Source organism: Kryptolebias marmoratus, linkage group LG10 (genome assembly GCF_001649575.2).
Source record: "Kryptolebias marmoratus isolate JLee-2015 linkage group LG10, ASM164957v2, whole genome shotgun sequence".
In the NCBI taxonomy this organism is placed as follows: domain Eukaryota; kingdom Metazoa; phylum Chordata; class Actinopteri; order Cyprinodontiformes; family Rivulidae; genus Kryptolebias; species Kryptolebias marmoratus.
The window spans coordinates 8,898,218-8,912,161 of record NC_051439.1 but is presented as its reverse complement, the minus strand read 5'-3'; the positions used below and the strand labels follow the sequence as shown (position 1 = coordinate 8,912,161).

General features: G+C 36.1%; 1 protein-coding gene across 6 annotated transcripts; it reads left to right on the top strand.

The window, feature by feature from the left end:
- Positions 1-4,605: 4,605 nt before the first annotated feature.
- Positions 4,606-13,249, top strand: LOC108233304 (4-galactosyl-N-acetylglucosaminide 3-alpha-L-fucosyltransferase 9-like). 6 transcript variants are annotated; one of them, XM_025004460.2, is made up of 5 exons: positions 4,616-4,733; positions 6,042-6,170; positions 7,042-7,217; positions 9,602-9,739; positions 10,201-13,249. In XM_025004460.2, exon 5 carries the CDS (start codon positions 10,212-10,214, stop codon positions 11,283-11,285), a length of 1,074 nt encoding a protein of 357 aa, XP_024860228.1. In that variant the 5' UTR covers positions 4,616-4,733; positions 6,042-6,170; positions 7,042-7,217; positions 9,602-9,739; positions 10,201-10,211; the 3' UTR covers positions 11,286-13,249. The 6 variants fall into 6 exon arrangements, with proteins under 6 accessions (XP_017267202.1, XP_017267184.1, XP_024860228.1 ...); XM_017411704.3 differs by lacking the exon at positions 6,042-6,170; XM_037977941.1 differs by lacking the exon at positions 9,602-9,739.
- Positions 13,250-13,944: the final 695 nt, after the last annotated feature.

Below are 13,944 nucleotides of genomic sequence, written 5' to 3'. Positions count from 1 at the left end.
GTCACGACAAATCTACTACAGATGATGGATTGCCAGAATACACATTCCAAAACATTAGGGTTGTAATTGTCTTTATGTGTATTTGGAAGAGACTGCAAGTAAACAAACAAGACTGTGTACTATTCTTTTCTTTTTTGACACAAAATTATTCATTTGAAAGGAAGTTTTCTTTTTTCTTTTCTGAGCGACATTCTGTCCACCTTTCTTACCACTGGGTGGCGATAATGCGTCCTTAGTTGTTTGCCAATCTCCAATGAACAAGAAGTAGAAGCAGAAGATGTGCCTTTTGAAACCCAGAGGAAGAAAAATGTTGAAAAGTTGTCCAGACTTACTTTAAAAGGCAGCACATTTAATTCAGGAAGCACTCAGACAGACCCCAGCTGCTCCGTCACAGCCGACCTCCGTCAACGCGTCGGCTGCTCCAACTGGTTTTCTTGTTTCTTTTTTAGGACTTACTTTTATTTTAGGACATTTTTAACACTGTAACTGTTGATAATTACTCTTTTTATGAAATCATTCTTTTTTTTTTACTTAACACTAAACACTACAGTCAGACATAATTTACTTTCCTGCAGTGTGGCTTATACATAGTTTTGCTCAGTTTGACTTGTTTTTTGAATTGAATTTTGATTACTTATTTCCCGATACTTTCTCCAATACCACAGTGACAGATAGATGTCACTTGACCATTACATGTTTCTTTTCCTTAATAAAACTTTCATCTCAGACTATTTGGTAGCAAAAATTCTCCACTGGTTCATTCTCCACAGCACAGCACTGCTGTTAGTCTTTGGTTTATGACCTACAGCTCATGTTTTGTTGAATTTTTCAGACCATTCATATGTTCACTGAGTCTGTGTCGCTATATGATTTGATCAGTAATCATAATGTTCAGTTTTTGTTTCTTTTCCACAGGAGTGTGAAGGTCAGTGCTGGAGCCATGAGCCTCTGAGACTGAGCCAGCTGGTGTTTTGACTCATCTTAGCTGATTTCTCCTCTCGCTAAGGTCCTTTAGGAAGGCTGGTGGTAGACCAAGGCCACCCTGTAAGACAAATATAGATATTATTTAGAAGTATGTGTACTTATCAAGAGTAAATTGCAAAAATGTTCCAATTTATTTGTTTATCAATTAATTTAAATATATTTTAAGCCTGTTTCTTAACCAGAGTAGATTGTTTTCCCCCTATTTTATGCGATAGCTTAATTTATTTTCACAACAAACTAGTATTTCAGATTATTTTTGTCTCCTGACCTGCCAAGTTAGGAGTTTAGAGAGGTCAAAGAAGGTTTAAACATTTCCTACAGTTTCAGATATTAAATTGAACAGCAGCTTAATCTATGGGTGTTTTTTATGTGATGTTATTTTTTTAGTGATTTTATAGGTGTTTAATTTCTAAATCAAGAGTTTTTAAATTAACACTAATAATCAGTTAAAAGGAAAACAATGTGTTTGAGAAGAAAAGTTGACCAGTTTTATGGTTCTGTGTGTATTTTAACTTGTTTCTTAAAAGTTGTGTTGTAACATTTAATCGTATTATCTCAACATGTTGAAAATGTTACATTTGGTTTGTTAGGAGGGAAAAGTGGAGGTCCTGCCAACCCACAGAAATCCTCTTTACTGATATAGTTTTCAGGGTTTCTGTGTTAGGTTCCAAACAGAACATAGAAGAAATGCATTTGGTTTCTTTTAAGCACTAATTTCTTTCTTTCAAGAGTTATTTTTTTGTATAAAATTTCTTTTAAATAAAGTTTTTTTACATTAATTAATTAATTTATTTTAAATTACTTGAAGTCTTGTCCAGTTGGAATGAACAGTCATCGTCTCATTCAGAATATATGTGTGGGTGATTTAATAGACTTACATCTTTCAAATTACATTTTAAAAGAGACAGAGTTGTATGTGTGTGTGTGTTTAAGTGTTCATTTGTGTGTGTGTTTGTGACAGAGCTGTGTGTGAGGAATAGGGTGTGGAGAGAGGATCATAGTGCTCAAGCTTGTAATCATGTGACAATATAGATGAAAGATTAAATGTGAACTTTAGAAAATTAAATTCAAACAATTCATTAGACACTACTCAAGATTGTTGTTGATAAATTTCAAATTACCAATTAACCTGACCTGCATGCTTTTGGTCTATGGGAGGAAACCAACTCCAACCCAGAAAGGTCCCAGAACGGAAGATGATCCTGCAAGTTTCCTGCTGGGAGGCATCAGCTTTAACCACTGAGCCTGGGGATTTCCAGAGATAGAAGACAAAAACTAGCTTTTGAGTGAAGCTGTTTCCTTGTCACAAACAGCAAACTGGGGACCAAAATAAAATATGGAAATCACAAAACAAAAAAGAAAAGCCCAATCACACTGGTCCATCAGGGCTCACTGCTGGCCTAAACATTCAGGGATCCGATTTAGTGACATACATTTTACTACTTTCCTATAAAAATGTTTAATCATCGACAATAGTTTATATTTTTATTTTAATTGCTTTTTACCTGGTTGTACAGGTTACAGAAATCTATGTCTATTTTAGAGCTTTTCTTCAATCATATTTCAACCATCATATGTTGCTAAAATCAAAGAAATCTGCCTCTAAGCCTTCAGAATTACTAGTGCAGGCCTTGCTAATTTAAAATAAAGGGCAACTGTTGCTTTAACCAGTGAGCTTTCGAGTTGGCACCGCTGGCGTCATCCAGCACGCCCATGATGACTCGGAATTTTCTTTTGATTGGATGGTCAGAAAGCGTAGTAATCAGATACGAAGCAATCCATGTTTTGCACAAGCCTAATTCTACTGTTGTGAAAGGGTAGGAGGAGAAGAAATTGATCTGGTTGCAGCTATTCCTGCAATGCCTTTTTTTAAGACAGACATTTCATAAAAGCTGGACATTGTGAGGAAAGGACAGTTAACCCTGAGGCTAGCAAGCCTGTCCTAGCCTGAGGGAGAGTTTGTCCAACACTTTCAGTTCAGCAAATAAAAGCAGTAGCCGTGGCTCACAGCCTCCAGGAAGCGCTGCAGTTTGTGTTACTGAGAATGTTTGTTATTTGCAGCTGATTTGTGTAGTGTTTGAAGTCACATATTCTCAGCTCTAAATTTATGCCAGAAAAACGACTGGACAGACTTGACTTTTTGCATAAGCCTCCATGCAAATAGGGTAATAAAAAATATTTGAGGAAAGAACGGACGTTGGATTTTGCCTTCAAATAATCTCCATTTTTGGCTTCATTTCAGATTATAAATTGTAAAATTTGTAACATTTTAACATAAAATATAGATATGAAACAGGTCTCGGTGGCAGTTGGTGCTTACTAAACATTGTCACTACATATAGTAAAGAGTTGGCAGTTTTTCATCTCAGTTGAATAACTAAGTACATATGTCAGGTAAGAAAAATAACAGTGAATTTAGTCACAAAAGGAAGAACTGTTCTCTACTAAGCACAATGCATTTGCAGGACATGACAAAAAGAAATCCTATATTTCAAGTTCTAACAGGTGCCAACCCAAGCATGAACGCTAAACAAGATGTCAGTGTATGTTAAAGATCAACTCAGCTTTTATGATCAGAAGCCTATAGACAATCGTTAATCAAAGGTTAATCAACTCAACCAATCCTAACAAGATCTGACCTTGAGAAATTAATCCACGCTTTTATTACAGCTCGTGTTGATTATTGTAATTCACTGTATGTAGGCATTAGCCAGACCTCTCTAGCTCTTCTGCAGCTTGTGCAGAACTCTGCTGCTCGTTTGTTAACTCGGGCCCGTAGGCGCGAACACATTACTCCCATCTTGACGTCCCTTCATTGGCTCCCTGTGCACTATAGAATTAATTTTAAGCTCCTGTTATTTGTTTTTAAATGCTTGAACAACTTGGCCCCACCATATCTACAGTATCTGAGCTGCTTCTGCCTTACTGCCCGCCCCGATCCCTAAGATCAGCTGATCAGTTCCTGCTGACAGTCCCCAAAACTAGGCTGAAGCTCAGAGGCGACAGAGCATTTGCTGTGGCTGCTCCCAAGCTCTGGAACAATTTACCCCTGAGTGTCAGACAGGCCTCCTCTCTTCCTGTTTTTAAATCTCTTTTAAAAACACACTTTTAATCTTTGGCTTTTAACACACTGTGATTTTTGTCTTTCTTGGCACCTAAAACATACCTGCTGTGAACCCGTATGTCTCTTTTTATCTATTTATTTTTTTTATCTGTTCATTTGTTTAATCTATTTCCTTTTTACTGTTTTTATCTATCTATTGTACAGCACTTTGGCTACCCCTGTGGTTCTTAAAATGTGCTATAGAAATAAAGTTGATTGATTGATTGAAAGGTTCTTTTGTTACTGCTTATTCTAGGACAAGAACTTGAAGAAACCTAAAGGCCAAATATTCAAACTTTTGCCATCAATAGTATGCTGTACTGTCACCCTGTAAGAACACATAAAAGAAAATATCTGATTCCATGTCTGATAAACAGAAAGTCCGTAAATCTCATTGTATGTGTTTCCCATTTGAAGGTTCCCGACAAACTTGCTCTATAAGGAAGTTCACATTAGTTAGCTCCACCTCTTCTCTATTACTTTCCTCCGGGGTGTGGACACCAATGAGGATGAACATTAAATAATTCTGAAAGACAGCGTACCGTCCTCACAAAGACAGATCTGTCAAACAGCTGGGATGCAGTTATAATTTGACAGAGTTCATCTAAACAGCAGCCTTCATCTTTCTCTTTCAAGGCCAAAAAGGGTAAGACCAAATAGACTTTTGTTTTCATGCCTGTAATCTGCCTCTAGTAATAAAAAATTCAAGATACATGTTTAGTAGAGATTCATACAGTGGACACGCTCACATTTCTGAAAAATAAACTTGATGTGATTCAGTTTACAGCTCCAGCAGTAGGACAGTCATGTTTGAATAGATGGAATATGTGTTTTAAACGTGATTCTGGGTCGTTTATGACTGTAGCGACAGGTGGAACCACAATGAGGAAACACACAAACAGAAACTACACTTATACTGAACAATAAAAAAGTTTTTTATTTTGTGAGTTATTTTGTAGTATTTTATTTACAATATTTGTTGCACTTGAGGAGTAATAATTTCTTTGACTTGGGAAATTTTTGGACAAAATAAAAAAGTTTTATAAACTTTGCAAGAAAGCACCTACAATTTCAACAGATATTTATTTTATTTACTATTTTATTTATTACTTAAAGAAAGTACTATGCTTGTAACATTTTGAAGGTGTATTAATGTGTATTAACATTTACTGAGGTGATACTAAACGGCTAAGTAAAAAAATAACAATAAATCAATGATTCACGTCTGATTCCCAGATAATAGATATTTTTTTAACCTTGTTTCCTTCTTTGTCTCTGTGTTGGAGCTCTGATGTGCCAACACTTACAACCACTGTATGCTCATAAAAAACAAGATAAGATTTTATGCAGTCATGCCGTTAAACCAGTTGAACGGTAAATGTAGCTGTTCTGAGCAAAGAGGAAAAATAAATAATGAAAGAAAGACATAACAGTTAATGAGTAAGTTATTATGTCTTTACGTTGGTTTTATGTAGCAGGATATAATAATAACACTATGGTCATATAAAAGGTTTTAAACAAAGTCATGTGGCATATTACACTGTTTATTACGTAACTGACAAAAAAAAAAAAGCTCTGTGTAATATTAAACTACATATCCGTTGATTCAATGGCTTGTGATTAAATTACATTAAAAAGGGTTATTTACGAGTCTTCTCTGTCACTAATATTAGTTTTTACATTGTTCTGGTGAACTCTGGCAATTTTGGTTAAAATCAATGATGTTTGTGGCTTTTCTTTATGCAGAACTCAAATGAAGTTATGCCTTCATTTATTTTCCTTCAGGCTGAAGTCTGTACATTGACTGAGCCATTAAATTGCCTTGATTCATTTATTTCTTGACCATTCTGGTTTAGATTTACTTCTGTATTTTGGACTGTTGTCCTTTCACGTGAGCCAGTTTCAGGCAAGCTGTGGACTTGATTCTATCTTTTTTTTGTTTGTTTGATAACAGAGGAGTTTATGGTTGACTAACTGAAAGCAGAATGTCCAGGTCCTTGACTGCAAAACAAGCCATCATCAGCCCTCTACCACCATGCTTCACAGTTGACATGAAGTGTTCAATTATACTTATTCATTATGGGTAAACATATGCACTTAACTCTCATCTGTACTTAGCTTTTCACAGTCCGCTCTTGTAGTTTGCCTTTATTTAAACCTTATAATGACATAGTGCAGTATCTGATGCTTTGTTTGTTTCTGGTTGTATTTAACCAAATTTGAGATATGAATGGGCCCAGTTGATTTTTCATTACTTTCCTAAAATGTAAAATCTTAAAACAAAAAGAAGATGTATGTTTCTTTACTATAACCATGAGTGTGGTTCTAGAATAAACTTTCTATACTATGCTACCTTGTAAACTTGGTCAAATTGAATATGTTCAAAAGGCGTTAGTATGATGTAAAATCATTGTACTTTTGAAAACCAAACTGCATTTACATATTCATGTCACTGTTTTGCACATGTTCAGGCTCTCTTTTCCAAGGCAACTTACACTTTTGAGATAGGCTTCCCAGGACTCTTGATAGTAGTAGAGGGTCAGTTCAACACATCAGAAGCAATTATTTTCACCAGCTTGGACACAAAACCTTTTACAAACAAGATACTCATATCTTTGTCATTATCACTTTGAATCAAATGTGATGTCTTCTTCTTCCTCTTTCGGATGTTCTCTCTTTAGAGGTCTTTAGAGTCATCCACTTACATTTAACTCTGTCTTCTGTATCCTATGTTCTTACTCCAACTACCTCCATGTAATCTCTAACTGCATCCATATGTCTCCTCTTTGTCTTTTTCCAGGCAGCTGCATCTCTAACATCCTTCTACCAATATACCCTCTGTCCCTCCTCTGCATCTCAGTTTGGCCTCTCTAACTTTATCTCTTAGTCATTCAACCTGTGCTGTACCTCTGATGACCTCATTCCTAATCCTGTCCATCCTTGTTCCTCCCAAGGAGAACCTCAACATCTTCAGCTGACCAACTTTCATCCCTCCTCTTTCAAGTGCATGCCTCCACTTCTCCAAGTTCTCTTCCACCTGTTCCCTGTTCTCACCACAGATCACAGAGTCATCTGCAAACATCAACAGCACAAGTGGTGTTCGTTGTTAACTGGGGCCTCGACTGATCCGGTATGGAGTTGGTTGGACAAACTCACATGTTTGTTTTAGTAAAAGTGTTTTATGCCGAATGCCTTTTCTGACACAGCCCTCGCCATTTATCCAGGCTTGGGACTGGCACAAGAGATACTCTGGCTTGCTCTTCCTATTGGCTGTTTTTTGACTTGGGCAGCCATGTTTCAATCTAACTATTTTTATGTAATTAAGGTAGTTATTATGTACTTTATTAAAAACTAGAACCTCATAGACAAGTTTTTGTTTATTTAGGACTGAGTAAGTTATTTTTTAAACATATGTAATATATTCAACTAGATTAAGTTTATTTGTAAAATTCATTTTTAATATGTTTAAAAAGTAAAGACAGTGCTTGCAGTGTCTTTGAACCAGGTTTAATTGTTCACAGAAATTTTCTGCGTCAGATCTCCACATGTTTATATTCTGGCTCGTGGCATGCACTCAAATGTGAACTTGGTGAACAGCCAATTAGTGATGAGTCATCAATGACCAGGAATGAACAGCTTATGAAATGTATCAATTAAATACTCCACCTCTTTTGGTCAGCTGTTTACTGACAAGTTTAACTAGATTAGTGACCTCATTCTACAAAATAAATCAATTTTCAAAAGCCAAAAACAAAAAGATGTGGCAAAATGAGATCTGAAATCCAAAGTATAAGGAATATTTTGTAATAATGAGACCTCATGTTCTACTGCTAGATAAATTCTTGTTTTTCACGGTGTTGTCTCATATCTTCTGAATTGTTATTCTGTTATTTTCTTTAACACGGTCTCTTCTGTCACAGAACAGAACACAAATGCATTCACTGTGAAACCAAAGAACACAACAGACGTCAGACTAGTTTAATCCTTTCTGGTGTTAAAGTTAATCTTCATGACTGATCGCACTAATAGTGTATTTTGCATACTAATGAAATGTTCAAGAAAGAGCTAAGTAAGTGGAAACTTTGGAAACTTCAGTAAAAAAGACTATGTTCACTCAGCGGCTCAATTTATTAATGCTCGACATTTTGGCTTTTGTTACTCTGGAGAAGGAAATAGTCTCTAATGTCTTTTCTCTACTACGTGCATAACCTCTACCTCATTCCAGTCCAACAGGAATAGTTGGCTCCTACCTAGTTGGTAACTACATTCTTACCACAAAACAAGTCATTAATTACAGTACAATTATGAGCTGTTTTAATGAGCAGTTACCACAGCTTAAATTTTCCAGTTACCATTACCAGTTCCCTGGCTTTTTTACATGTCCTGTGAGTGACTCAAATAAATTTTGGAGCACGTCATAGATAATACAGATAGCAAACTGTGAGTCTTCCTCACTCTGTAACAATAAAGTTTTCCTCACTGAAGTTGTGTTAAAATAGCTAGAGTTGGATCTTAGTTATAACCGTATGACTGACTTAAAAAGAATTGTGTCAGGGTGAAAAGTGGCTCATTACAGTCACTTGGTGTTGATATGCATGTACTGAATGTAATCCAAAGAGCTCATCCACTCTCTGCTGTTTCAAAAAATTTGCTTTTATGAAATATATCGATACTGAAAACTCTGCACTAATCTGGCCCCAGTTCATGTTGGCCTATATCTGTTTACTGGCGTAAACAAAAAAATATATATAAATGGAAGAGCTGGAGTCCATGTTAACATAAATATGATAAGAATATCTGCATTTTACTTTGTAGGATTAATTTAGATATATCTTATAATGCATTAAATAGACAAATTGATCTCTTAGCCTGAGAATCTCCAAATTCTGGATTCGGCAGATCACTCATATCATATCATATCATATCACATCATATCATATCATATCATATCATATCATATCATATCATATCATATCATATATCATATCATATCATATCATATCATATCAGTGTGTTGTGCTTCAGACAACAACTCAATATTGTATTTCTTTTCAGTGCTGTTTGCCACATAAAGTGGTCTTTCCGAATTTTCCCTTAATGCCTGCGTCAGGCAAATTGTGTCAGTGCAGAGAGGCATAATTTTGCATAGCAGTGTAGTTTGAGGTGCGCATCTTTACTTGCAAGGGCTTTGAGAATTAGACAGATGCAAAATCTTGGGTTGACACACAATTCACAGTGTGTGCCGAAAAGTAATATTAGCTGTAATTTAAAGTCCACGTTTAAGTTGAGAACATTAGTAATATCTGATATTAGCTGGCTACTTTTCTGATGACAATGTTTTTATTTTATTTACTACTGGCTCAGATAAAGCCAGTCTTAATGTTTTAGTTGAATAAAAGCTTTAGATATGCTTTTTTTCTATTATAAGGTTTTATCCTATTTTTTGTTTAATGGATTTTGTTTTTGTTTTTTTCTTTTGTTTCTTCCTGCCCACATAATTGATGGATCTTTAAGAAGACCTACTGATTCCAAATCAACCACATCTCATTTGATCATTAAGGACCATTGTCATTAACCTTACGAGCCAAAAAGCACCTCTCAGCTGTGATCATAAAGGAGATTTTGTGGTTTTCAGCATACGGTCAAAAACAGGTTTGTATAGCAAACAGAATAAAGAACCATTACAGTTCAGTATTAATTTGGGGGACTGTGGTAGCTCAGTAATCAGTGAGTAGACAGTCTTGTAATTTTGAGGTTGCAGGTTTGAGCCCAGGCAGTGTCAGGAAGGGCATCTGGCAACAATTGCCAAATCTTTTGTGTTAGTTTGTTTGCTGCGGCGACCCCTTCAGAAAGGAGCTACAAAAAAAAAAAAAAAACAACACTTGAGCTTCCGTTTGAAGTATTTGTATTTTAGCAGATTACCAGTTTATGACAAATGTGTTCAAATGGGGCGCATGTTATATTTAAACTTAGTAGTCTAGTAAAAAAAAACATTATTAATATATGTTTTTAAAGTATTTACAATGATGAGATAACTGGTGTTGATGATGAATCCTGTTGATCACGATTTTATTCTGACTTGACTTTATTTTTATGTGGTGTGCTTTTTGCAGGTCAACGTAAGATGTCTACAAATAGTAATATGCTGCGACCTCTTCTGATCAGTATTTTTGTTCTGGGATGCTTCGCGACCATCTTTTTTATGTATTTTAAACCATCCACCAGCTGGTTATACAGTCCAGTAAAGTCATTAGTTTCCAGTAATCAAGACAAAAGCGCCATCTCCACAAAGAGCAATGAAAGTGTGATTATTATATTGCTCTGGTTTTGGCCCTTTGGAGCCAGATTTAAGCTAGATGTCTGCAGCTCTCAGTATAACATCGAAGGCTGCTTGGTCACAGCAGACAGAAACCTCTACAACAAATCACATGGGGTCGTCATCCATCACAGAGACATCGCCGGAGACCTGTCCAACCTGCCGTCTCAACAGCGACCACCGTTCCAGAAGTGGATATGGCTGAACTTAGAGTCTCCTGTTCATTCACCTCGGCTGACTGGGCTCAACAGCTTGTTCAATCTGACTCTCAATTATCGTCAGGATTCTGACATTAGAGGCACTTATGGGACCGTCATAGCAAAAGAGACTAAGGAGGACTTTGTACCACCTAGCAAAAACAAACTGGTCTGCTGGATTGTAAGCAACTGGAGCCCCAATCATGCAAGAGCTAAATATTACAATGAACTGAAAAAATATGTCGATGTTCATGTATACGGACAAGCATTTGGGAATCGCATTTCTGGTGAGGAATGCCAGTCCATTGTGACCAGCTGTAAGTTTTATTTGTCTTTTGAGAACTCCATATTCAAGGACTACATTACTGAAAAGTTTTATCGAGCCCTGTCTTTGGGCACAGTGCCAGTGGTTCTTGGCCCATCCAGACAGAACTATGAAAACTTTATTCAAGGAGACTCCTTTATTCACGTCAATGACTTCCCTTCACCCAAGGAGCTGGCAGAGTACCTGCTGCTTCTGGACAAGAATGAGTATCTGTACAAGAAATACTTTAAGTGGAGGCGGCACTTTACAGCGCACGGATACGGTCCCTGGGCAAGGCGGCTGTGTGACGCTTGTGCTTACTTGAAAAAGCACAATGAGTACAAATCAATCAATGACTTTATCAAGTGGTACTGGGGCTGAAAGCGCTCAGAGAGGTTGTCCAGAAACTACCTTTCATGGATTAGTAAACCAGATGCATAAAAAAATATTGGCTATAGTATAAAATGTTTAAAAAGGTTGAAATATATTTAATATGCAATTGAGGCATCATGAAATCAAATCCATCTACAGTAGTGATTCAGTCACCAATGCAGTCTACTGAAGTCAAACGTAAAGGTTGGCCAGTAGGGTCATGTGCTTAGTTTTTTATTCTGTCTCCATCTTTTTATTTATATAACTGAAAGTTTACATTCGCACTGCTCATCTGACTAATCTCATCTTTACGTATGCAAAAACAAAACTGGAATAATTTTAACTGGTTGCAAAGGGCATAATTTTATTAGTATCCAAGAGCCAGCATAACTCTGTCCTGTAAGAGAGAAGTTATTATCCAATCAAATTATGAGGTTTTTTTTTTTTATCTTTATGTGTAATGTGTCAAATTGCAAGTGGATAATGGTACAATACAGCGGAGCATAACATGAAGATCCTACATACTCCAAGATGGGAAATATCTAAACAAATCATCATCTCATGTCATCTCCTAATATTACCTTAAATGTTAACTTTTATACTTCTTTCTTTCTTTTTTTCAAAATGCAGAAGTTGGGGAACAGAACAGCAGTTAAATGATTATTTCTAAGATTTTATTTTTTTGTCTAGGATTGTAAACAAAAGGTATTCTGTTTTATTTTAATCTCTCTCTCTCTCTTGTTTGCTCTATCTCTCGCTTTATTGTTTCCAGCACAGTTACAAAATTAAGATCTCTACAACACGACATTTTAATATCTGGATATCATGTTACTTTTAAATCTCCCAAGGACAGCTGAGTATTATATAACAATTGGTAGGGTTGGGTTTTGGGTAGGGTTTTTATTTGCTTTGTATTATAGAATGTTCTGGACCAAATTTTGATAATGTGTTTTGCAACTTGAGCTGGTTTCTGGGATAAAACCTCAAGCGACATAAACGTTTGAACTTGATATATTTGAACAGTGAAAGGGACCGACGTGAAGTAAGGTGAAGTCTATTTTTGAACAGAATCTGGTGTTGAAATGTGGTCCTGAAACTTAAACATGAGGCTTCAGGTGGATGAAACTAAGCTGTGAATAACAAACAATACTGTATGCTCAATAGACGATTAATATTCACGCGCAATATATGAAGAAAGCATTTTGTTTACTTCTGTTAAGTTCAGCTATTTTTATAACAGCATGCAAGTGTGGTCAGACGGTACAGTAAATGTGATTCTATTAAGAGTTATGCTTGATGCTTCAAGATTTTGAATGAAAGTGAAAGATTAGAGACATTTAAAGTGGAAACAATTATATTATATATTTATATTATATAATTTTATAATTATATATTTTCTGGTGGACGGGTGTGATTTTACATTTAATAAGTTTTGTATCAGGTGGCAGGCCTGTTGTCATGTCCTAACTGAGTAAGATGTGCCAAAGGGGAACTTTTAAATCAAGTTATTGTGACTTTAGAATCAGGACCTCAGTTTATCCCACGGAGACTCAATGAAAAGTCTTTTTTCATACAAAATAGAGCTTTATTTTAGCTTTATTTTATCAGTTTTTCCTGAATGTTGTTTGTTTGTTTTACATTCTTTTATTTTTTATGTTTTTCAAACATGTTGATCCTGCTTTTTTGTTGTTGATGAGAGCGTTCCTGTCTTTAAGGTTTTGGTTCATGAAATTTCTGTGTGTTTTCCCCAGAAATGAAAAATATTCTGCCTATTTACAGTAATAATCAGTGTTAGTCATTTTGTCACTAAATTTTTTGCCAAATCATTGTCTTCTGCCAAATGTGTTTCAATTGTGGATGCTGAATGATGGTGTAAATGAAATTTTTTTAAAAAAAAGGGCAAATGAGGAAATGTGAGTGTGACTTATCCTTATTTTGCCAAAGAAATTCAATAAAACTAGGAGGAACTAAAACAGTGTTGCACATTCAATTTTCACATGTAAAAACAGATATCTAGTTCAGAGGTCCCCAACCTCCGGGCCGCGGACTGGTACCGGTCCGTGGGTTATTTGGTACCGGACCGCAGAGAAAGAATTATTAACTTACAGTCTTTCCGTTTTTTTATTTTATTTTCGGAGTCTGAATGACATTTATTTTGAAAAAATGACCGGATTCTCTCCACTACATCTGTCTATTACTCACTCTTGATGCGTGTCAAAACGCTCATCTAGGTCACATGATGCGTTACCGCTAAAAACAAACCCACAAGCAGCAAAATGAGTAAAAAACAAACGTCTCTGGAAGCCCTAGATGGCACCGTCTCGTTACTGAGGAACAGGCTCAGGGCTCCCACTGATTCAGCGTTATGGTGAGTTGTATTCTTTGTGCACTTTATATTTGTGGTGTATCTTATTTTGAAGGGCATGTTTAATCATCGCCATATTGACCAGAGAACATGAGAGGGAGGAGAGGGTGTTATTCATGTTGATAACACAATACCAGGATGCAGCTAACAAAGCTGCGAGGACACGTTGGATTTACATTTTTTATGTTTTAAAAAATACCCCAGTTTTCATGCCAGTCGTATCATTGTTTTTGTTGTTGTATTCATCCACAACACCTTTAAAGGCTGGTCTGTAAAATACTGTCTGATAATGAACCGGTCCGT

What these genes read in the sequence shown, in the direction of transcription:
- LOC108233304 (XM_017411713.3), top strand. Translation starts at nt 10,212, where the DNA reads ATGTCTACAAATAGTAATATGCTGCGACCTCTTCTGATCAGTATTTTT.